Source organism: Cantharellus anzutake (genome assembly GCF_015039405.1).
Source record: "Cantharellus anzutake strain C23 chromosome Unknown EI90scaffold_5, whole genome shotgun sequence".
NCBI lineage: Eukaryota > Fungi > Basidiomycota > Agaricomycetes > Cantharellales > Hydnaceae > Cantharellus > Cantharellus anzutake.
In genome coordinates, this window is record NW_024066955.1 from 1,079,479 (window position 1) to 1,101,542 (window position 22,064).

The window sequence follows — 22,064 nt, forward strand, 5'->3', positions numbered from 1 at the left end:
CGAACGGGAGGAAGCAAGGGCGTGGATATGATGTCACAAGGGAGAGGGCCGGAGTGCATGAGATAACGCCGGGAATAGAAAGGATGTGTCGTGTGAAGTGAGGAAATATAAAGGGAAGAAGGCCAGGCCATTATAAATCCTCTAAAAAAACCCAGCCAGGGTCACGGCGCGCAATATGCACTCATGCATTGCCGTCTAGGGAGAGGTAGTACGAAATATGCCCCAGGCCAAGTTTTGTGATACGTGCCCCTCCTGCAAAGCAATAAAGTATGTGTGATGCAGTTTACGCACCCCAGGCACACCAAGGCACGAAAAAAGAAGATGCGTTGCAATGGTCATGAAAGATGAAAAAGAGAAGAGGAATATGCTTGTGCAACCGAAATGTAAAGTAAAGAAAAAGCGGTGAAAATGGCAGAGACGATATCCATCCCAGTTAAAAACGGCCTAACGTTGCTGTTGAGCCAAAGTGGAAAGCATAAGTCCTTGCAAAAGTTCAGGTTTCCACTGAAGTCGCGAACAGGCTGTGGCGTAGTCGACCCATTCTCTCCTTCGTTCTCCCTTTTCCAACCAATCCGCTTCTACGTTGGTAACTTCCAATTCAAACACATGGTAGATAGCGGCGGGGGCTTGTATTGTCGTAACCCTGCGCGAAATGACACCTCGCACACCAGCTGACAGTTTGTGAAATGGATGAACAACAACAGGTTATGCGGTGGTTAAGAGCATTGTGATTGCGGCGGCGGTTGGGCGTCGGCATTCCCCAATTCGGAATGCGATCAAGATGGTGGTTGTGAATTGGCGAATCCCCAAGGTAGAACAACATTTTCAGCAAGTTGCCAACCGGCGAAATAAGGAAGCGTGAAGAGGGTCAACGAGTGAGATACGAAGTCACGGTGGACAACGAAAGAGAGGACCTTCTTCTAATGCCTCCCTCGACGCAGCGGCCTCCCATGACTGATCGGTGGGCTCAAAACCACCTTTCGGAACTATAAATCAATCCAAAGGGAGGACGGCATTGAAAGAGAGAAGAAACCGGAACATGCGTCAGTACAACAATTATCGTATTGGATCACACAAAGGGCGCATGAAAAAAAAAAATCGTGCCAGGAGGGGGGCCCGATTATAGGCTTCAGGTGGGTTCGAATTAATGGATTCTAACCATCCCCCCCGCCCACCAATCGGTTCCCCCTTCTAGCTTGACATTCGACATTGCAGAGATGACTAAGTATACTCACAGACCCATTGATCACCTCTCTTCCGGCTTGTTATCAGTAAAATTTGCCCAGTCGTTCGGGCTATGGGGATGGCGCAACAGACGACGCGCGGCGTGGACCTCTGTTTGGGCATAACTAATGGTGATACTTTTTGTAAAGGTAGTGGGAGGGGGGAGGGGATAAGGATTACGTATGTGTGAAGAGAGAGTAGGGTTGAGGAAGGGGGAGGAGGAGGGGAGAATACGGGTATGTATATGAGAGATTGAGCAACACAGCAGCAAGAGGCAGAAGCTTCCTAGCGTGTGTTTGATGACTTTTTTTTTTTAGAAAGATGTAAACTAGACTTGATCGAAAAAAAGGTATGGGATGACGTTGGATGAACGGATGAAAAAGATGCTGGATTGGATCAAAAATGCAAAAATGCCAGTCAGCTCGGAAGTTTTTTTTTTTTTGGGATTTAAAAATGTAAGATCGGATTGGCTTGGAAGGAGAATGTCTCTACAAGGAAGCAGTGGCGGACCGGAGGACGAGACCAATGAGGAGAGTTGTACGGATGTTGGGATAATGCAGTGTGCGTAATGTCGAGTGAAGCAAGGGTAGAGAGAAGAAGAAGAGCTTAAACTAAGGATGTCCCGTCAAGTGCAAATGACAGGTTTTTCAAAGTTGTGAGCAGGGCCGGCAAGGGAGGCGAGCACACGACCGAAAATGGAGGATGAAGAACAGCAGGAAATTGTTGGAAAGGTCAAGTGGACGGCAATGTTCAAATCATCTTTTTTCTGTGGCAGGGATGCACGTTCGTTCTCGGGCCAACATAGTTTCCCAACCTTCCGTTAATAGTAATCTTCGCACGATGCCACATCTGGATACCTGCCCTGTATATACCATAGCAAACATGCTCTCCTGAACAAGAGCATAATGTACAGATCCCACATTATGATGACCGTGAACAGCATCAAGGATTTGATCCAAGGAAAAAGGGAAAAATACAGAAAGACGTCGAAGAATTACAAGGTTTATTAAATTTTGGACTGAATAGTTATAGACGGACATTTTCCGGGATCTTGCGTATGGCCTGACGCACTCCTAAATCTCCCAGGACATCCTCGGCTTAAAACAGGGTGAGCGTGGCAAGCCGGGAACAGGCACAACAACATAAATGCTCACCTCCTCCCAAAAGCGCATCGAAAGCGATGGTCCGATGATAATGCTCAATGAGGCGACCCATCCCTGTTTGGGTAATAGCACGTCCGCCAAAAATCTGGACCGCATCCCTGGCAGTTTGTTGAGCTGACTGCGTGCAGGTCATTTTCAGGAATGAAATAGGGCTATCATTCAACTGTCAGTGTCATGTGGCTAGTCGACCCGGCGAGGGATCCACGCACCCTGCTAAAGAAGACGACATTTGCTTGTACGACATGTGGCACATCTGGTATGTGATTTGTTCCAGCCATGTTTGAAGAGCCTCAGTGCGAGATATCATCCCCGCAAGCCTAGCAGTAAAACAAGGTAAGAAGTGAGTGACATGGATAGATAACTTGATACCCACTTGGATCGAATGACCGCTTGTTCGAGTAATGGTTTCCCAAATACTTTCCGTTGAGAAGCCCACTTCATGCATTCCTCTGCCACCATTCTCTGGACCGGGCGCTGCTACAACACATGACCCACCTCTCATGATTGAAGTTACTCAACATAACAAGCAACCCTCCATCCACTTCCCCAAGAGTATTCCCCACAGGGACTTTAACATTGTCAAACGTCACGTACGCAGTCCCAGCTGTGGTTGAATAAGCCGTCTTAATCAACTTTGTCTCCACACCTTCTGTCCTTTCAATCAACAGCACCGTGAATCCACCATCTGTCCTGCACCCAACGGTGAAATAATCCGAAAAATGACCGTTTGTAATCCATTTCTTCGTCCCGTTGACGATCCAATATTTCTTATCTTCACTGGGCTCCGCTGTGGTACGAAGACCACCAACGTCACTCCCAGCGAAAGGTTCGGAAATGGCGAGCGAAATGAATTTCTTCCCCGCAAGGATGTCAGGCACTATACGAGCCTTCAGTTCCTCGGAACCAAAATTGAGGACAGGTGGGAGGCCGATAACCATTCCGGCCTGGAGACCATCTCCATACCCTCTTGCACCAGTACGAACGAGTTCTTGAGTAATGATGAGTTCATGAAAGTAGTCGAACTGGAGCGAGGATTATTCCGTACCCGGTGTGTCACTAAGTGAGACGAGTGACGCACCTCTTCGGGTTTAACGACCCCCCAATGAGTGTCCGCCCTTTCAGATGTGGGCCTGGGCCCAAGCGCATAGCGTGCATTTCCATCTTACTGACAAAAACCAACAAGATTAGATACCCATAACACCTAAAATCACCGCAACGTACGTCATCTCATCGAGAATTTGTTGGCTGACACGTTTCCCATCTAACTCTCGAGCTTGTGCATCATCATATACCATCCTATCAAAGAACTCTCGTATGGCTTTCTGCATCTTGCGATGACTCTAGACAATAAGGGAAAAAATGGATTAGTCAAATCTTGCAAAATTGACTCTAATTCGCTCACCTCTTTGTAATACGGCGAATGGAACCCTTTTCCATATGCAGATTTTGTTTCATACGAGGCAAAAAGAACTAACGAAGACATACCAGGAGTCAACCAAGGAGCCTCACCATACGGCATCCGGCTAAGTTGACCCGGTCGAGGCGCCTTAATCTGCTCCTCCTCTCCTTTGATCGTTCCAATTTGCAAACGGGCATATTGTGGTTTCAGTAAGACTTCGTGGCGATGTAGACCGAAGAAAACATCTGTTGCGTCTTGGCCAGCTGTTGTGTATGGAGAATGTACATGCCGGTTGTTGGAGGGGGGAAGTGAACCATAGTGAGAAATGGATGAATTTTCGACAGCTAGAAAGAACGTACCGACGTCCGAGTCGACTAGGACTCCTTGGCCACCAGGATGCAATCTTACGAATTTCGTCAAGTCGAATACTTTCGCGTCGATGATGACCCACTAACAAATCCCAATGGTTCGCGTTCGTACATCACCGACAGGCACCAATAACCACCATTTGAGCAACAATCAGCTCACCAAATCCCCTTCGGTATTATGCTTGGCTACTTCTTCACGCGTGTACTCTTTGAACTGGACCATTCTATGCGACCCCAACCCCAGCAAGTGTGACAGAGATAGATAGATGGATAGATTATGCCGGAGACGAAGCAATCAGATCGGGAGGGAGAGAAGAAGGGAGGGGTGGGATAAGCAAGGAAAAAAAAAAAGAAAACCTCTCTCTATGGTCGATTTCTTTGGGGTACCAGACGTGGCTATACACGGAACTGTGAGCTCATCGCTTACATAAGCATCCCCCGAGCGTGCATGTACAACCAGTCAACCAATCGTGGATGAACGAGCTTCTCCTCGAATTTTGTAGCTGTAGCTAGCGACTAGCTGGTGTGTGGCTTTCTAGTCTCGACGATCGGCATCTACCGATCCTGGAAGTCACAAGGACTGACCGATTTCCGACGTCAAGCGAGACATTGGCAGCTTGGACCAGTGGCCAGCGCGAGTGCGATAACTTCTGGTCTACTACTTATTTTGTGAACATTTTTGTCGTCAACGATAAAGTAGTGACAGCGACTGGCAGCTTACCATCGGGCGTATTCTACTTTGCAGCCCAGGAGGCCCTCGACTGCCCTCGACAATATCTCACATCCCCCTCACCCCATCTGCTTTGTTAGTTGAGGATGATGCAATCATCAGGTCCCCACGATCTCTGTCTGACCTGTTCATCCTCTCGCCTCCCACCCAAACGTCCTTCCTTGTCTTCCTCTTCAAATGCTGAAGATCACATAACATCGTGCTGCAACCGTCGGATATGTGCGACTTGTCTCTCAAGAAACCCTCGATTAAGAGCGTATAATCCGTGTCTTGCTTGTCTCGGTGGCGTTGCTTCGGTGTCTGCTAATAGAGATGAGAGGACGTTCAGGAGTTTAGGACCAAGTGGTGATATAGAAGTTTGTGGAGTTGAGGAGGAGGGAAGGTTCGTTGTTGGGAATGACGACGAGGATAGTGATGATGGAAATGGGGTTGTCAATGGGGGGGTGCCAAGACCGGATGCCATGGAGCGAATACCATCGTCGACCTCTACACCTCAGTCATTGTCGAGGGAGGTCGAACCGCCCCCACCTTATGAGGATCCAAAGTCCGTTTATCCTACATCCGCGGAAGTCGCTGATCAACGCTCTCCTTCGACATATGCGAATAGTAGCCCTTCTCAATCGACAACACCATCCCCACACGCACCTGCTTCCAACTCTTCCGGGGCATTGCCGCTTAATATTCCTTCGAGATACTATATCCAACCTGGCGATACACTGTCGGGAATATCCCTCCGTTTCGGCTTCGATGTGAGTGGCTTCTTTACGCGAATCTCCACTTGCATCGCATTGACGTTCAAAAGGGCAGAAAGTTGGCACGTCTGAACAAGTTGCCTCCTAGTACCCTCAATACAACACCTCACCTCCTTCACACGCGTCAATTCCTCAATTTGCCTTCAAACATCTCCCTGCCAGCCACTCCTCCGCTACCTCCAGGAGAAGAGGAACGTAGGGCTCGAGAAAGAACCGAGAAACGATTCGCGTTCGTAACTAAAGAAATTGACTATCGAATTGCGAAAGCTTACGTTGCTCTCGCAGAACAAGATGATCACTCGAAGTCCGAAGTCATGGCAAAGGAGGGTGGGAAAAGTGCAGGAAATGTCGGTTCATCATTAGAAAGTCGAGCTGTGGATGCCTATTTGGATGATACTGAGTGGGAAGAAGAGGAAAGGAGGGACGGTAGGGGACCCTTCATCCAGGAGTTTCCTTATTTTTCGAAGTCAGGTTCCACGTTTAGGGAGGGGCATAAAGTGGACCTTGGCAGTAGGCGTGCAACAGCAGACAGGAAATGGGACTTTCATCATAGTTTTCGTCTTCGTTGAAGGTGATCGATTCATATTTGCATGGGCTTGGTCGAACCTTGGGCACGGCACTATTTTATTTCAATTCCGTCGCTCTGAATTAGTTTTCGAGGCCCCAACTGTACGCATATATGACACTCTCCTATTTACCGCCATTACCGCCATTTTCTTCACCAGTGAAACCGACAAGCACGCCTGCCAAGAGCCTGCCTTGTGATGAGTCGGCCGATTGCGATTGCAGTCCTCCGAGGATCAGAGGGGGGAAAGATCATTCATATTTCTCTTGACAGCCCGTACGATCCTTACATGCGGGTAGTAGATGGAACGTCAAACGTCAGAAATGATCAAGCAATAAAAGGAAGGCGGTACAAAGCGATGATAAACAACCTTAATATCATGATGTGGACTGAGCGGCGCGGGCGCCCGGAGCCGTCGCGTCTAACAGCAATCCCGCGTTCTGACCATCGATGATGAGGACCTCCCGCCTTTACCAAACTGAATCGCGAAGGATATGTTCATGCAGTGCCAGTGAAAAAATTTGTTAAAGTGCGGATAGTGAGCTCCATTCTCTGAAACTTGAATCGCTGAAGAAGACGACTCCCGACAGCCCAGGTTTCTTCCGAATAGGAGAGCGCCTTGTACTTGGGGATGGGGATATTTGGTGTATACCGTCGCTGGTAGGAAATTCACCGGATGTGTACGTTGCACAGCCCCAGCTTATTGCAGTACAAAAACGGAATCCGCAGCCAACCCTCAACCGCTGACCATCCGCGGGCGCCACCTAACCCGAAAAATGGATCAGACGGCCGAACTGAATTTCGTCGTCGGAACCGAATGGACTTACCGCTTCCGGCAATCAGGATAATGTGTCACCCGGTCACGTTACCCCATCTGTTTGATGCGAAATAACATGTGAAGTCGCGCTGATGGGCCTGCCGCATCAGGAGCGCATATATATCATTCTCTTCGCCAACAAACTTCTCCCCTCTCATCTCCTGACCTGAAACGATGTCTAAGCAGCTCAAGTCATTTACTGTCGAGGAGGTGGCGAAGGTCAGTCTTCATGAGCATCCACTCCACAGCGACTTGTGCTCACGGAGATGATTGTTCCATCCCGACGCGCTGTCCCTGGTCTCATACCCTTACATCTCGCCTGCACAATGTTCCTGCGCACAGCACGACAAGCCAGACGACCTTTGGATCATCATCGATTCCAAAGTTTTCGACCTCACCAAATTTATCAACCTCCACCCTGGCGGTAAATCCGTCTTAATAGACCCCTCAATAGCGGGCAAAGACGCAACAGATGCATTCTTCTCCCTCCACCGACACGAAGTTCTCCTAACACCCCGTTACGCTCGTCTTCAAATTGGCTTCATCGAAGGTCAATCTGAACAAATACTTCCTCCCAGAACCGGGGAGATTTCGAGAGTGCCGTATGCTGAACCCACGTGGCTGAGTGAGGGGTTCAAGTCGCCTTACTATAAAGAGAGTCACTGGAAGCTACAGAAGGTAATCAGGGAGTTTGTTGATGGAGTTTTGAAAGAGGAGGCACTGGTGAATGAGGAGAATGGAAAGAGACCCGGTCCAGAAATCATTCAAAAGGCGGCGTGAGTACCTGTATGGATTATATTGAGTTTCTGAAGTTCTCTTGACGAGGCTTTTTCATTCTGGGTGGTATTCTAGTGAACTCAATCTTCATGCGATGAGGCTGGGTCCAGGGAAACATCTCAAAGGACGAGTTTTAGCCAAGGCTGCGGTGACACCCGAAGAATTTGACTACTTCCATGAGCTCATTATCACACAGGTGCGGTGACTCTACAATTCTGCCACATATCACCCGCTGATATCACTTTCGTCACAGGAACTTGTACGCATCGGCACACGAGGCTATGGCGATGGCTTCCAAGGTGGAATGGTTATTGGTCTTCCACCTGTCATCAATTTTGGAAGTCCTGAGCTTAAGGCGAAAGTCGTACCCGATGTATTAGCGGGGAAGAAGTTCATTTCGTTGGCTATTTCAGAGGCATTTGCGGGGAGTGATGTCGCGGGGTTAAAATGCACGGCCAACAAAAGTGAGGATGGGAAGTATTTCACTATCAATGGGACGAAGAAGTGTGTTTTTCTCTCCCCCTTTTTGGAGTGTCTCATTATAATTTTCATGCATGGCTTTAATAGATGGATTACGAACGGGACGTTCAGCGATTACTTTACCGTAGCATGTAACACCGGACAAGGTCTAACCGTCTTTCTCGTTGAGCGCCAAGAAGGCGTGGAGACCAAACCTATCAAGACGTCGTATTCCTCGGCAGCTGGAACGGCATACATTACGTTTGATAATGTCAAAGTACCTGCGGAGAATATGTTGGGCCCCGAGAATGGGGGTCTGCTTGTTGTGCTCAGCAATTTTAATCATGAGAGGTGGGTGATGTGCGGGAGCAGTGCGAGGAGTCAGAGATCTATTGTTGAGGAATGCTTGAAGTCAGTTGTACTCGCTTGCTTCGCATACCGAGGGGAACTGACGAGCTTTGCTTTTTAGGTGGTGCCATCAGCGACAAGTGTTTGGGAAGCCGTTGTTGAATCAGCCTGTCATACGTCACAAGTTGGCAGCTATGATCGCTCGAGTTGAGTCCGTTCAGAATTGGCTCGAGAACGTCACCTACCAAATGTGTCATATGGTATGTCCTTTTTATCCGACTAAGCAGCCACTTACGCTTCTGGCTCTCCCTCGAAAACAGAACTACAAACAACAATCGAATTTTCTCGCGGGTCAGATCGCCTTCTTAAAGATGTATTGCACTCAAACGGCTCAACAGACGGCTCAGGATGCTACCCAGATATTCGGTGGGAGAGGGATCACACAGACGGGCATGGGAAGGAAAGTTGAGCATTACCACCGGACTGTCGGATTTGATGCGTTGCTTGGTGGGGCGGAGGACGTGTTGGGTGATTTGGGAGTGAGGCAGGCTGTGAGGAAGATTCCGAAGAACACAAGGCTGTAATTTTGGACAACTCACAAAGTAACATTCGGTGTATAATAGCGTGGTTGTAATTCGTATATAGTTTTATCGTTTAATTTGCTGCTCGAATTCTCATCATGCATTACTCGATAACCGTGTGTACATGTGCCTTGTACTGAAAGACTCTTGTTAACACAAGGATAGATTGATCTCAAGCCTACCCCTTTCCAACGAACTAAAGATAGATATGTGGAGATTAGGGAGTCGTGTCTAAATCGGAGGCTGACGACAAGGAAAAACAAAAAACTACAGCATTCAGGATTCCTATGTAGTCCCCTACCACGGTACTAACTAAACGGTACTCCAATTAACTTCGCAGATCAGACGGGATGCGGTGCTTCCGGAGTCCTATGGCCGTAGATGTCAAGGACTGCTAAGGAAGCTCCTCATTAATAGATACTAATAGCTGGAAGCGAGACGTTGCATGGCGAGTCTGGTCAATTTCTGAATACGAAAGTCTGTTAAGAATGGCAATGGTCATTTCAAATGTATTTTTTACAACTTACACAACCAAGTGTCAGGCTGGAGCGATGAAGCCTTCTTGGTCAATTGTCTTTTGCACACGTCTCCCACACACCAGCGCGAATCGAAGTAAATAGCCATCCGATATTCTATTCTCTGCACGTCATAAAATGCGTGATGATGTCATCTGAGGTTGGGTATCACATTCATTCCACTTGCTCCGTCCGAGGAGTTCCAGTGGTCAAGATCATCGGAAACCGTGACTGTAACACCGCAAAGTATAACGATCTGTGGTGACCCCAGGCTGAGTATGGGGGATTTTATTTCCCTGACGACACCCATCTGTTGAGAAACGCATTTGTTAGACCCGAGAACAGTTCATTCCCGGCTCCAGTTTACCATGGTTCGATGGGAGGAAAGCCCAATGCAGTGCAGCCTTGCCGGCCCCGGTAAAGCTTCCCATGTGGTATGTTCAAGCGCCTATTCCAATGTGGAAATCGGCCTCTGTGACAATCGGAAGTAGAGTGATGAGAACCAAGGTATTCCAGAATCGCATCGTGAAGGTCGGCCAACTGCTACTTATACAGGTAATGTATGTGGCGTGATGAGTATGTTGGCTAAGAAGTTCGAACCTCGGTCTCGAGTGGAGGGCTGATGAGAAAACGGGGGAGCTAGGCAGGACTCCAGCCTCTATGACTTCGTAAGGGGGGAGCCATTCTTTATACGATATTCCGTATCTTTGAAGAGTGAAAAATAATTATCGACATATATTGCATGACGCGCCAGCGAGCAAGAACTTGTAAATTATTATAGCCATGTAAGGTGAGAGCAAGCCAGAATGCTGAGCCCACGGGTGCATTGACGATGTGGGAGCGTGGGAGCGAAACTTGATCCCGGTGCCGAGTTGCCCAGGAGGGTTGCTTGGTTTCCCCATTGTCTACGGATATCTCGAGTAAATTCCAACGGCTGCCGTGGCTACTGTTCATTCATGGCGACCACGGGGGAAATACTTGTTTCGACGGTTCAGCGATTGTTGAAAGAGGCGGGGCTACCTACTGAGCTTGTTGGCCATTTGAAGTCTAGTTCGAATCGTGTGATAGGAAGCGGGCCCGTTATACCGAGTTCATTTGCCATCGGGGCTATGGCGCAGGTAGGTGCATACCTATCACTCTAAGCGTTTACTCTAGGGAACTATTACTATATAGGCTACCGTAGCTGCGTCCGCACTCGCAGCTGTTCATTTTCTACGTGCGAGGGGTGGTCCGGCACAGGATGTGTCAGTGGACGAACGACATGCGGTTTTGGAGTTCCGTGAGTCGCTTCAATTGTGCTCGTTTGCGTTGACCTTACAAGTCTTTTGATCAAATCATCACTTGCGTTTGTATGCTATGTAGTTAGTCAAGCTTGGTTTCTAGTGGATGGAAAGCCTCCAAGCGGGGCATGGGACTCGATTGCAGGTGCTTATCAGACGAAGGATGAAGGGTATGTTAGAATTCATACAAACTTTCCACAGTAAGCCGATTCCACACTCTCATTAGAGCGTTTAGTAAATGCCTTCTTTACGATTTACCTTACCAAGTCATCGTCAAGGGATCCTTGACCTTCTCTACCACATCTCCCATGCGGCACCATCTTCGACGACAAGGCAATCCGTCCAATCTTCCATTCTTTCCACAAATCTATCGTCCTTTGAATTTGAACAAATAGCCACTAATAGAGGTCTTTGTGTCGCTGCTTTAAGGTCGTTTGAAGAATGGGATGAAACTCCTCAGGGCAGGGCATTGAAGGGGGTTCCAGCTGTGAATGTTATCAGAATTGGTGATGGGTTGCGGGAGAGGCAGAATTCGAAGAGGGATAAGAGCGTTCCAAAGAGACCTCTTGAGGGCATTAGGGTTTTGGAACTGACGCGAGTGCTTGCAGGTCCAGTGGCAGGAAGAACATTGGCAGGTAGTCATCGCATCAGCTGTTTTTTTTTCTGAGAGGTCTCACTGTCAAAACCAATTGGACAATGGTTCGGGATTTTCTAGCTCACGGCGCCGACGTTCTTTGGATAACATCCCCTAACCTTCCCGACCTTCCCATTGTCGATCGGGACACTTCTCGAGGGAAACGGACGACTCAACTCGACCTCACCCAACCTCAAGATCGCGAGAAACTCGAGGAGTTAATTAAAGAGACTGATGTGTTTTTGCAGTCGTAGTAAGTATACATTTCCCGGGTTCCATATTGGTTAAATGGGAATGTGGTTGCTAGTCGCCCGGAAGCATTGGAAGCGAAAGGGTTTGGACCTCAGAGACTGATGGAGATAAAACCTGGTATTATCATAGCTAATTTACGAGCCTATGGATGGGACGGACCATGGCGAGATCGGCGGGGGGTAGGTGGAGTGCCTTTGCTTACATTGTGCATCAGTTCTCACAGTTATGTTTGTCCTCGCTTGTCCTCCACAGTTCGACTCGCTCGTACAAACAGCTACAGGTTTCAATGTCGCTGAAGCAGAATCGTACAACCAATCGCCAAGCGTTGAGGAAGGAGATTCGCCCTTACGTTTGAGACCGTTTCCGGTGCAGTGCTTGGATCATGCAGCTGGACAGTTGCTTACATTGGGGATTATATCTGCGCTTGATAAAACGTGGAAGGTAAGAGTTTCTGAGAACATGATAATAATTTGGGTGGTATCGATTGAGGTGGTGGGTTGTGTTTAGGAAGGGGGGTCTTATGAAGTTCGGGTGTCGCTAGGTAGGTCCTACGATTCCCGTCCTTTTAGTAGAAGCAGTTAATCCTTCCCAAGCTGGGACCGGAAACTTGCTACGTTCCCTACCACGTCTACCCCCCGAAATTGGATTCGGACCATACGCACAACCTATTTCTGAAGCAACTTCACAGGAAATCCAAGATCTATCTTATACCGTTGCTTCCACGCTGGAATCGGGTGACACGGCTGCTGGTACTGCGGAGACGCCCGGGTCCCCTGGGAGTAAGGGGAGAAAGATGACAGCATTGAGACATGCTGCGGTATTATCTGAGACACCCGTGAGGCTTGGGATCTCGCCTGGAGGGTTAGATGTGCACCAGCCTGTTTGGTTACCCCGTGGAAAAAGCGATGATTGAGCAGTAGAAAAGACATTACAGATGGAGACTAGCCTCCAAGTACTATACTTCTGTCCGGTCGACGGGTAGAGCCAAACTTGGCCCCAGAAGCTTGTTCGAAAGGCTTCGAGATAGAGATCGCGAGCCTCGGAATGTCTGATTAGTGGCGGGCAGGTCACGAGCGTTGCAGCACATAATGGTGAAGTTAATGTCAACTGGTAGAATGATGCACTGTCACGCTAGCACGTTGGCCCAGTTACGGTATCAATATTTGCACCGTGTAGCTCGTTCGCAATCATGGAGCCGTCTTTTTGAGCTGAATGGCCACCATAGCCTGGATGCAGTACCAAGCATATGCGTAGAGGGCAAGCTTATGTCAGCGGCAATTTATACAGTCGAGTCACGTAACGTTCTGACAAGATAAACAAGCATAAACAGAACGGCTGGGTAACAACCTTCATATCTCAAACAACAACAACAACAACCTTGCAGCATCGGTATATGGCCGTGATACGTTGCCATCCTGTGCTCTACTAATTGCCGGTCTCAGGTATGAAGCTATGTCACCTTACACTTTGACCTCGTCAACAAGTTCACCACCGATGAACACGACTATTCTGGGCCATTCATTACCCTCCTTACCGAGCTCTTTCCGAGTTCCGAGAATTATCAGGTTGCTCCGCAGTTGAAACGCACCCCTGGGACCCTTGATTTTACCATCTTCTACATTACGAAGCACCGACTCCCCGTCCTTTTTATCAAAGTCAAGACGCACGTAGCCTACGATAAAGAATCAGCGCGCGAGGAGGCGGATCACCGGATGCGCGAAGGATTCCTCGACTTCACCTCTAATATTCCTATACCCACGTTATATGGATTAAGTGCTTTGGGCACGCGGTTCTGTGTCTACAAATATACTGTTGCTGATCGCTCTGTCATCCCACCACGCATCCCACCCGGTGTTGCGCCCAAAGAAAGATGGGATTTCGATCTTTTGGAAGCGGAAGGTGAGGCGAGGTTGAAAGGGATTGTTACCCATATCAAAGCGATGGTCGCCGCTCTTCAGTAGTTGTGAGTTATTCCCCCTTCCCTTGAACACCAAAAATTGTTGAAGGTTTCAAGTGTTGAGAAAATGCACTGCTGATGCATTTGGATTTCCCCCTATGTCGGTTTTTCTTCCTTCTTTTTCTTAACCTGCCGTCATTTATGTATCTTTGTCTGTATATTGGAAGTCAGAGGAGAAAGCATTGATTTGGAAATGAAGTTATCGGAACACAGACTTGTAACCAAACCTCAATACACCTACATCACATCACGGGGCATACCCATCTCGATCCAAACCTAGAGTAGGACGCACGGCTTCCAGTGTGCATTGCCCAATGATACCGTCAAGGACACTGATTCGATGTACGCCTTGGGCTCATCCACTCTTGTAAGCAGCTGATTTAGGTTGTTGGGCTCGGTCAATCGAGATAGATCAGACGCAGGTTGAGCGGGCTGTGGTTGATCAGCGCTCTGAGGAGTGGGTGGACGCATTTCACCGAAGACGACTGATGTAAAGTTCATTGGTGATTTGCGTTCTAACAGGCGGCTCGAGCGATCACTTGTCTTACTCCAACGAGATTTAAGGAAACATGCTAAGGGCTCAAAGCAATCGATCAATATACACTCGGCTATCAGCTCAGCTGAGCTACGGCTGGCGGTGATTCGAGCGGAAAAACAGCACCAACGCAACTCCACGCTAAAAGTAAACCAATTGCCAACGGAAATCCTTCTTTATATTTTCAACTTCTTCGTTGGAACCAACATGATGAATCGGATCGCGGCTGTCTGTCGTTTGTGGAGGGATCTCTCGATTGACTATGCTCCGTTCTGGACCAGTATATCATACAGCGATCGCATCCGTGGTGGTCTTTCGACTTCAAGGCATACAACTTTTTCGGATAGGATGCGGACATACCTGGTTCGGTCAAAACACCTTCTCATTGCAGTTAGGATACGAATATGCTCCATTGCTGCTGCCCAGGGGGTTTGGAATCTGGTTTACCCTCATCTTGAGCGTTGTAAATCGCTTTCTATTGAAGACCGGGGCGTGGTTTCGTGCATGTTATTCCCCCTGCCCGGTCGCCTTACGCACCTGAAGAATGTCGCCATTGCATTGGATGGTGTCTGCATCAACGCGTGTCTCTTCTCCACTGACGCTAAATGTGAATTGGAGAAGGTTGAAATTACCTTTCATTCAACGTTCCCACGCACACGTCCTCATGTCTTGCCAATCGAGGCGCTTCTGGGTCGGAACATCCGGTTGGATTCAATAAAATATTTTGATTTGGGTGATACATTCAGCCCGACAACATCCTTGTCATTTCTTCAGTCTACCAAAAACCTTGAAGTCTTGAAGCTACACACCAGTGGGCCACTGGATGATTCCCTTTCCGCCGACCTGCGGCATTTAAAGGAGCTCTATCTCAGGACATCTATCCATCTTTCAGCAATACCCCATATCTTCCTGGCGCCTTCACTTCACCATCTGCAGCTCTACGTATCCCAGTTGCCGCCCCAAGATATATTGCTTCCACAAGATCTCAGCACGTTCCCTGCCCTGCGATCACTTGACCTCGATCTTCCTTTCTCTTTCCCGGTTCCAGAAACGATTCAATTCCTCCTACTTCATCCTCACTTGGAAAAAGTTATTCTCCCTTTGCATCAGACGGGTGCTGTGGAGTTTTTGTTGGAGACAAATGGTTCCCCTGAGTTCGGAGGGAATGTTGGACCTTTAAGGCATTTGGGCCTCCTTATGGACATGGATGTTTTTCCGCAGGTCGAGAGCTTGTCAGAGAGCTTGGAAAGTAGCTTGGGTCGCCTTCTAAGCCATCCAACGACCGCTCAAGGTTGTGTCATTAAATTTACTTCGAACTGCCAACATATGTTACCACGGAAGCCTGGGAGCGTTTCTCGATTGCAGGCAGCTTATCCCCACCGCGTTCAATGGCTCAACGAAGACAACTGGGGAATTTTGTCCAGACGTGTGGAGGCACCGCGAAAGAAGCCTACTCGTCGGCGGCGATTGACTTGACTCGGCGGATATCATGGTAGTGATTAAAAGAAAGGTCTCAGATCCTCAAAACTATGTAATACTATGATATAAGAACGATGAAAAATCTTTCCTTGTATCTACGAAATTGGTGTTGCCAAATCGAACGTTGTTTCCATGCGATTAACGTTACGTTCCCTCAGAGGGTTTGCTTATTGGATGATTTAGGTCAGAGTTCTTTACATAATGCCAGATTCCTAGGTCTTGCGAGTCCTTGATAGTATCGCTCGGTGTGCGTGGAGATGTATGGAGCATGAACTCATCTGTAACGAATAGTAGGACGCCTGAAAATGAAGAATGGAACTGACAATAGTCTGTCGGCTAAGTTCATTATATATTATCCGATCCCGAGCTACCGCATAGTAACTCCGGCTCATGGGTGAGTGGTAATATAATGTCCCTCAGCCGGTCCTCTGGCAGCAAATCCGACCTGTCTTTGCCTTACCCATGCAATGTCCCAGAGTTGCGAAAATTTTGGCTCGTATTCATCCTGTGCTCCGATTAATCCGTAGCGGTTCTCATCCGCAGACACAGGACAATGCATCTGAGAATTACAATTAGTCATTCTTAAACCCATCCAGCCAGAGTGCCCTTATAACAGGCCTTAGCATCGTCTCTGGAGGTATCGCAATGCCACCGCTATGGGAAGTGATCCAAACACAAGATATGCAGCCTGTGACAGGCATTGACGGTGTGTTGATTGACATTGCAAATGTCCGGTGGTTAAAGCAACGATATTGGCAGCTGTGGCAACAAAAACTTGGGTACTGCGTGGGTTTAGGATGGATTGGTTTTAAAAAATGCAGAATTAAAAAAAGCGGGCAGCGCAGGGGTAGCAGAGGCCAGGTGCGCCAGCCCAGTGCTGGGCCGGAACTTACACGCGCAGCTAATCGCAAAGGCAGGCAGGCACATTTAAGTAAGCATAGAAACACATAGTAAGGAAGAGGAGATGTATGCAACCCTTCTACAGGAGTGAAGCAAGGTGCTTGCAGACGAGCGCCAACGTGTGATTAGTCTTGATGTTGAATATCAAGAAACCCTGCCTGATCGCGATGGTGAGACCATGAGCACGTCGGATATCTCAGGAGCCTCGGCAGCTCCGCATGACACTTAAAGTTGGTTAGGAACATGGGGGAAAAAGCCTCAGATAAGCGGTTCAATCGAGAAGAAGATGCAATGCGTGAAACGGGTGGAGCGTGGAGGCACTTTCAATGCCAGCGAGTGTTAGATTGTGTACTCTTAATATTCTTGTATCGATGTGTATTTACACCGGCAATTATATCTTAAGAGCATCCCGACTGAGCCGCCGCACTGAGTGGCGCTTCTTTAGCGAGAACCCAAGAAGAGTTGTGGTAGCCATATATAGGGTTATAGGCGCTAAAACAATGATGTATTGGTTTCTGTATTCGCTACCATATTTGGATAACCATACCAGGGTCATTCATCCTATTTCAAATCGGGCGCGCCGTAATTTGCGAGGCCCTTTGGGTCCGTTGCCCGTTTAGGTCACAGTCCCTAAGCAACGATACTCCAGATTGTTCGTACGGTATTGTGGTTAACGTGGAAGAAGAAATGGGGTTAACCATAGAACACTGAACGGGTAATGAGGGAACGCTGCGAATGATCATGACATCATGAAAAATATCATGAGCGCCGGGCGCCAGCATGGATAACCCATCCGTCCAACGCACTCGGGCGCCGAGACTCAGTTCCACCCACCACTCACTATCGAAGCTCAAACCGCAGCCGAACGAAAGCGGCCACCGCAAAGATTCAGAACCAAGTGCACAGAATGCTGTTGTCGCTTCTAGCCGATGTCCTTATTGGCTAGTGACAGGTCAGTAGCATCCGGCATTCGGGTAGTTGACGTACCGAGAGCTGAAACCCTCCGCAACCACCGCAACCCGAATTGCACCGGGGAAAAGCTCCTTTTCCTGTCCATTTTCTCGTCTTTCCAAAGCCCCTTCTTTGGTTAACGCTCTCTCTGAAGCCCAAAATACTTGCCCTGATGTTTGAAACTAATTATCGGGTCTTTTTTGCGAAATCTGTCGCTCGCCTGCTTACACCCCCTTTGTTCATCGCCTACTTCATTTCTCGGTTCTTCTTGGAGTCACTCAATGCCCTCTTAGTCCCTTTCTTCTACCTTGTCGTTTCTCTCATTTGGGTCGTATTGGTAATTCAATTTAAGGAACTTTCCCAGCACCTGGATGCACGCAGACGTGGCGCTGTCCTCGTACCTAAAGTTAAGGGGCGCTTGCCTGGGAATATCGATATAATGGCTCGGTGCGTTGACCTGTTGTTTTGTTTGGCATAGACTGGGCTGACAATCGAGGGCGCTGTGTGTGCATGTGTGTGTGTGCAGCCTCAGTCGCCGTGTTGGGGAAAGCTATATTCTCTCGGCCATCAGGAACTTTTCGATGAGCTCAATGCCGACACCGTTAACTTGCGTTTTCTGTGGAGAGATATCATCCTTACTCGCGAGCCGCAGATTATTCAGAGCGTTCTTTCCACACATTTCAGCGACTTTGAAAAAGGGCCTCTTCTCAAAATTCGGTTTGTGATCCCAAATGACGGTCATGCGGATGTGTCATAATCGTATTCGAACAGTCTGTTTGGTTTGTTTGGGAACGGGATTTTCAATAATGAGGGGAAGACTGGAAAGCTCATAGGGCTTTGACGCGTCCATTTTTGGTGGGTCACCTTTATGACTTATTAAAACTCGACCCATTCCTAAATGGTGCCCCCCCAGCTAGAGAGCGTGTTCGCGATCATCACCTCTTTGACAAGTATTCGAACATAATCATATCCCTGATTCAACAGCGTTCTCTCCAGAACGAATCTCTTGATGTTCAGGACCTCTTTGGACGATTGACTCTTGACGCTGCTGGAGAGTTCCTCTTTGGCACAACTGATCTTCAAACACTATCTCTGCCTCTGCCGCCTCCTGCTAAACGCTCGAAGCTTGGGCCTAAGGGCACCCGGCCAGATGACACTGTCGCCGTCGGGACCTATTCAGGATTCGTATGCGCATTCGAGGAAGTCCAGGTCTCGATAGTTCATCGGTTCCGATATGGTCCACTGTGGCCGATCGTTGAATGGTTCAAAGACGCGACCCAAGAGCATAATGAAGCCATTGACGCGTGGATCGCACCCCTTATAAAGAAGGCTCTTGAAGATAAGAAATACGAGCTGGCGAGAAGCTGAGCTTAGAAGAAGGGTCGTTGACGGACCACTTGGTCGAATCTACGTCGGATGCGAAACTGATCAGAGACGAACTGATGAATATCTTGCTTGCTGCTCGTGATACGGTGCGTAGTGTCATCTCTGAAAGTCAGCGCTGTACCCATTTTCATTTGTAATTTAGACTGCCAGTCTGTTGACTTTTATGTGCTACTTTCTTGCGATTCATCCCGGAGTGCTGAAGAGGCTCCGTGAGGAGATCCTGACTCTGCGGTCAGGGGAGTCTCCGTCGTATGAGGACATTCGCAGTCTGAAATATCGTAAGCCCCCTTGGAGCATCATACAAAGAACCCTTCATCATCCAGGTTTTTCACACCTTTAGTGCGTGCATGCTTGAACGAAACTCTTCGTCTCTTTCCACCAGTCCCAAGCAATGAACGCGCATCAGTCAAAACCACAACTCTCCCCCGCGCATCCCCACTCGAGAAGCCGTTCTATATGCCTGGTCCGCATACCACAATCTCCTACGTTCCCTTGCTCATGCATAGGAGAAAAGATCTATGGGGGGAGGATGCAGACGATTTCCTACCGGAACGATGGCTTGATGAAAAGCGCGTCCAGGAACTGACCAAGGATCCATTCAGATTCTTGCCTTTCAATGCAGGACCTAGGATTTGTTTGGGACAAGTTGAGTGTCATGGCTATCCTCGTCATTGTTTTTCCTTATTCTGATGCTGGCATGGTAGAACTTTGCCTACAATCAAGCGAGCTTTGGTAGGTGGCACGTTCGTAGGACAAATTCATTGAGACGTCATTGATATGCGAACAATTGTAGTGATGGTCAAGCTTCTTCAGAATTTTGACACATTTGACCTTCGCCAGAAGCAGGATGCTCCCGAGGGTGCTATCCCTCCGGAATCCTGGAAAAACTTGACTGGCCGTGCTGCGTATGAACAGGTATGGCCTCGGAACGTGGTTACGCTGTATGCTAAGGTTCGTATCGCACCTCTTGATTGGAAGGGAGTCCGACGTTCCGTTTAATCCAGGGAGGACTATGGATCTATATGGGCATGTCAAGGTCTCAAGAATGAATTCATTTATCAACTCCGTATGTGTACTCTTTGGATCGCGGAAAGGACCTATATCGTTCTAATGTATGTACTAAGCGCTGAAACATGATTACCTGTTGGGGAGTGGATATATGCTCCGGTGTCCCGGTTCATTCATATTGCTGTTTTCGTCCCTAGCTCTGACTCTGATTCCCTTTCACTCTGCATAGCTTGGCGTGCCCAAGCAAGCCATCTCTAACGTACTGTATGAGATTATAAACTCGCAGTTCGACAGGGTGTATATGTGCCTCGAGCATGAATCGCTTTCAACCCTGAAAGTACTTACTCCTTCACTGTGTATAGACTGGGCGATGATGGTGCGAGAACACTCTATATAATATATAGAGGCTGGAGTCCTGCCCATGAGAACGCCATATAGTGAACAATGTTTATATGAGGGCTTCTGGCTGGTTGACACAAAACGAGATCCAGAATCTAATATATACAGCAATAACCCAGCCCAGCCAATGCACATTCCCGTCCAATGCAACAAGTCCAAGTTCCACATGTCAGAATTCCTAGTTGAAATTGGAGATTCTTAATAAGTACAGTAGTTAATATTCATCATCTATGCCAACTCGGTCGGAGGTTCAGTTGCCAACAACTAATAATTACTTGCGGTTGGGTTTCTGCATGGATGCGGCAAATACCGGAATGCACCAATCGCCGATTGTGCGATGTCTCCGAAAAGGTACGTACATCGGGTATAGAATTTCCATGTTGATGACCGATGGGAACCATATGCGGATGCAAAGCGCCCTTGATCAGAACTTATGCAAAGATATACACCAATATGCACGAACATATATAATTTACTACAAATGGCTGCTGCGCTTGCCCTATTCTTGATCCCCTCTGTTACAGTAACGCCATAGAGAGAGGGTTGACCATCTTGTACCTAGTTCCATCCACCACTCACAGTCAAACTGATGTTTGAAACCAATTATCGGGTCTATTTTGCGAAATATGTAGCTCGTCGACTTACACCCCCTTTGCTCATTGCTCACTTCATTTCTCGGTTCTTCTTGGACTCACTCGATGCTTTCTTGGTCCCTTTCTTCTACCTTGCCGTTTCATTTATTTGGGCCATATCAGTAGTCCAATTTGGGAAACTGTACCAGCGCGTGGATGCACGTAGCCGTGATGCTGTCCTCATACCCGAAGTGAAGGGGCGCCTGCCTGGGAACATCGATGTAATGGCTCGGTGCGTCGACCTATTGTCTTGTTGGGCATAGAGTGGGCTGACAATCGAGAGCACTGTAGCCTTAGTCGTCGTTCCAGAGATTGCTATATTCTTTCTGGCCATGAGGAACTTTTCGATGAGCTCAATGCCGATACCATCAACTTGCGTTTTCTGTGGAGAGACATCATCCTCACTCGCGAGCCGCAAATTATTCAGAGCATCCTTTCCACAATTTCAACGATTTTGAAAAAGGGCCCTGCTCAAAATTCGGTTTGTGGTCTCAAATGACAGTAATGCGAATCATAACCGCATTCGAACAGTTTGTTCAGTTTGTTTGGGGACGGGATTTTCAATAATGATGGGGAAGACTGGAAAGCTCATAGGGCTTTGACGCGTCCATTCTTCGGTGAGTCACCTTCATGACCTATTAAACTCGACCCATTCTCAAATGGTGCACCCACCAGCTAGAGAGCGTGTTCGCGATCATCACCTCTTTGACAAGTATTCGGACATAATCGTATCCCTCATTGAGCAGCGTTCTCTCCAGAATGAATCCCTTGATGTTCAGGATCTCTTTGGACGGTTCACTCTCGATGCCGCTGGGGAGTTCCTCTTTGGCACAACTGAACTTCAAACATTGTCTCTGCCTCTACCATCACCTGCTAAAGGATCGAAACTTGGGCCCAAGGGCACGCAGCCAGATGTGGCCGCTGCCGTCGGAACCTATTCGGGATTCGTATAC

At 48.2% G+C, this 22,064-nt stretch overlaps 11 protein-coding genes across 11 annotated transcripts; 8 read left to right on the plus strand and 3 right to left on the minus strand.

Moving 5' to 3' along the window:
• Positions 1-444: 444 nt before the first annotated feature.
• EI90DRAFT_2906215 (NUDIX hydrolase domain-like protein) lies at positions 445-1,347 on the minus strand (the record flags this gene model as incomplete). The annotated part of the gene is made up of 3 exons (XM_039054237.1): positions 445-671; positions 915-986; positions 1,236-1,347. The coding sequence occupies 3 exons, from the start codon at positions 1,345-1,347 to the stop codon at positions 445-447; spliced, it is 411 nt and encodes a 136-aa protein (XP_038921952.1).
• A 903-nt stretch (positions 1,348-2,250) lies between these two features.
• On the minus strand, positions 2,251-4,377 carry EI90DRAFT_3143914 (acyl-CoA dehydrogenase/oxidase; the record flags this gene model as incomplete). Its single annotated transcript, XM_039065069.1, has 11 exons — positions 2,251-2,321; positions 2,379-2,539; positions 2,597-2,704; positions 2,761-2,849; positions 2,879-3,409; positions 3,462-3,552; positions 3,609-3,727; positions 3,790-3,815; positions 3,873-4,049; positions 4,146-4,236; positions 4,315-4,377. The coding sequence occupies 11 exons, from the start codon at positions 4,375-4,377 to the stop codon at positions 2,251-2,253; spliced, it is 1,527 nt and encodes a 508-aa protein (XP_038921953.1).
• A 1,196-nt stretch (positions 4,378-5,573) lies between these two features.
• EI90DRAFT_2887234 (uncharacterized protein) lies at positions 5,574-6,091 on the plus strand (the record flags this gene model as incomplete). Its single annotated transcript, XM_039053969.1, has 2 exons — positions 5,574-5,633; positions 5,687-6,091. Coding segments are annotated over 2 exons (465 nt in total), but the record flags the coding sequence as incomplete, so codon positions are not given.
• A 974-nt stretch (positions 6,092-7,065) lies between these two features.
• Positions 7,066-9,295, plus strand: EI90DRAFT_3036110 (acyl-CoA dehydrogenase NM domain-like protein). The gene is made up of 7 exons (XM_039058676.1): positions 7,066-7,237; positions 7,361-7,794; positions 7,871-7,991; positions 8,049-8,299; positions 8,363-8,665; positions 8,724-8,862; positions 8,923-9,295. The coding sequence occupies exons 1-7, from the start codon at positions 7,193-7,195 to the stop codon at positions 9,184-9,186; spliced, it is 1,557 nt and encodes a 518-aa protein (XP_038921955.1). The 5' UTR covers positions 7,066-7,192; the 3' UTR covers positions 9,187-9,295.
• A 127-nt stretch (positions 9,296-9,422) lies between these two features.
• On the minus strand, positions 9,423-10,535 carry EI90DRAFT_3036112 (uncharacterized protein). Its single transcript, XM_039058677.1, has 3 exons — positions 10,066-10,535; positions 9,711-10,008; positions 9,423-9,648 (listed from the first exon to the last, which is right to left on the minus strand). The coding sequence occupies exons 1-2, from the start codon at positions 10,066-10,068 to the stop codon at positions 9,850-9,852; spliced, it is 162 nt and encodes a 53-aa protein (XP_038921956.1). The 5' UTR covers positions 10,069-10,535; the 3' UTR covers positions 9,423-9,648; positions 9,711-9,849.
• A 119-nt stretch (positions 10,536-10,654) lies between these two features.
• On the plus strand, positions 10,655-13,048 carry EI90DRAFT_2966491 (CoA-transferase family III domain-containing protein; the record flags this gene model as incomplete). The annotated part of the gene is made up of 9 exons (XM_039055573.1): positions 10,655-10,816; positions 10,872-10,977; positions 11,061-11,178; positions 11,246-11,613; positions 11,694-11,865; positions 11,920-12,043; positions 12,117-12,305; positions 12,372-12,405; positions 12,458-13,048. 9 exons carry the CDS (start codon positions 10,655-10,657, stop codon positions 12,775-12,777), a joined length of 1,593 nt encoding a protein of 530 aa, XP_038921957.1. The 3' UTR covers positions 12,778-13,048.
• A 166-nt stretch (positions 13,049-13,214) lies between these two features.
• EI90DRAFT_3036117 (uncharacterized protein) lies at positions 13,215-13,992 on the plus strand. The gene is made up of 2 exons (XM_039058678.1): positions 13,215-13,827; positions 13,879-13,992. The coding sequence occupies exon 1, from the start codon at positions 13,577-13,579 to the stop codon at positions 13,823-13,825; it is 249 nt and encodes an 82-aa protein (XP_038921958.1). The 5' UTR covers positions 13,215-13,576; the 3' UTR covers positions 13,826-13,827; positions 13,879-13,992.
• A 351-nt stretch (positions 13,993-14,343) lies between these two features.
• On the plus strand, positions 14,344-15,962 carry EI90DRAFT_3036119 (uncharacterized protein). Its single transcript, XM_039058679.1, has one exon. It carries the CDS (start codon positions 14,564-14,566, stop codon positions 15,830-15,832), a length of 1,269 nt encoding a protein of 422 aa, XP_038921959.1. The 5' UTR covers positions 14,344-14,563; the 3' UTR covers positions 15,833-15,962.
• A 1,896-nt stretch (positions 15,963-17,858) lies between these two features.
• EI90DRAFT_3117109 (uncharacterized protein) lies at positions 17,859-19,054 on the plus strand (the record flags this gene model as incomplete). Its single annotated transcript, XM_039062951.1, has 4 exons — positions 17,859-18,092; positions 18,165-18,188; positions 18,258-18,403; positions 18,520-19,054. 4 exons carry the CDS (start codon positions 17,859-17,861, stop codon positions 19,052-19,054), a joined length of 939 nt encoding a protein of 312 aa, XP_038921960.1.
• Positions 19,055-19,128: 74 nt separating this feature from the next.
• EI90DRAFT_3117110 (cytochrome P450) lies at positions 19,129-20,121 on the plus strand (the record flags this gene model as incomplete). Its single annotated transcript, XM_039062952.1, has 6 exons — positions 19,129-19,158; positions 19,215-19,350; positions 19,413-19,717; positions 19,777-19,804; positions 19,866-20,023; positions 20,077-20,121. 6 exons carry the CDS (start codon positions 19,129-19,131, stop codon positions 20,119-20,121), a joined length of 702 nt encoding a protein of 233 aa, XP_038921961.1.
• Positions 20,122-20,787: 666 nt separating this feature from the next.
• EI90DRAFT_2087031 (uncharacterized protein) lies at positions 20,788-21,922 on the plus strand. Its single transcript, XM_039052554.1, has 5 exons — positions 20,788-20,830; positions 20,895-21,343; positions 21,403-21,592; positions 21,643-21,728; positions 21,787-21,922. The coding sequence occupies exons 2-4, from the start codon at positions 21,069-21,071 to the stop codon at positions 21,676-21,678; spliced, it is 501 nt and encodes a 166-aa protein (XP_038921962.1). The 5' UTR covers positions 20,788-20,830; positions 20,895-21,068; the 3' UTR covers positions 21,679-21,728; positions 21,787-21,922.
• The last annotated feature ends 142 nt before the right edge of the window (positions 21,923-22,064 follow it).

What these genes read in the sequence shown, in the direction of transcription:
- EI90DRAFT_3036110 (XM_039058676.1), top strand. Translation starts at nt 7,193, where the DNA reads ATGTCTAAGCAGCTCAAGTCATTTACTGTCGAGGAGGTGGCGAAG. An exon ending in CTGTCGAGGAGGTGGCGAAG is followed by an intron (nt 7,238 to 7,360) that starts GTCAGTCTTCAT and finishes TCCTGCGCACAG; the next exon opens with CACGACAAGCCAGACGACCT. An exon ending in ATGAGCTCATTATCACACAG is followed by an intron (nt 7,992 to 8,048) that starts GTGCGGTGACTC and finishes CTTTCGTCACAG; the next exon opens with GAACTTGTACGCATCGGCAC.
- EI90DRAFT_3036119 (XM_039058679.1), top strand. Translation starts at nt 14,564, where the DNA reads ATGATGAATCGGATCGCGGCTGTCTGTCGTTTGTGGAGGGATCTCTCG.
- EI90DRAFT_2087031 (XM_039052554.1), top strand. Translation starts at nt 21,069, where the DNA reads ATGTTTGAAACCAATTATCGGGTCTATTTTGCGAAATATGTAGCTCGT. An exon ending in AACATCGATGTAATGGCTCG is followed by an intron (nt 21,344 to 21,402) that starts GTGCGTCGACCT and finishes AGAGCACTGTAG; the next exon opens with CCTTAGTCGTCGTTCCAGAG. An exon ending in AGGGCCCTGCTCAAAATTCG is followed by an intron (nt 21,593 to 21,642) that starts GTTTGTGGTCTC and finishes GCATTCGAACAG; the next exon opens with TTTGTTCAGTTTGTTTGGGG.
- EI90DRAFT_3036117 (XM_039058678.1), top strand. Translation starts at nt 13,577, where the DNA reads ATGCGCGAAGGATTCCTCGACTTCACCTCTAATATTCCTATACCCACG.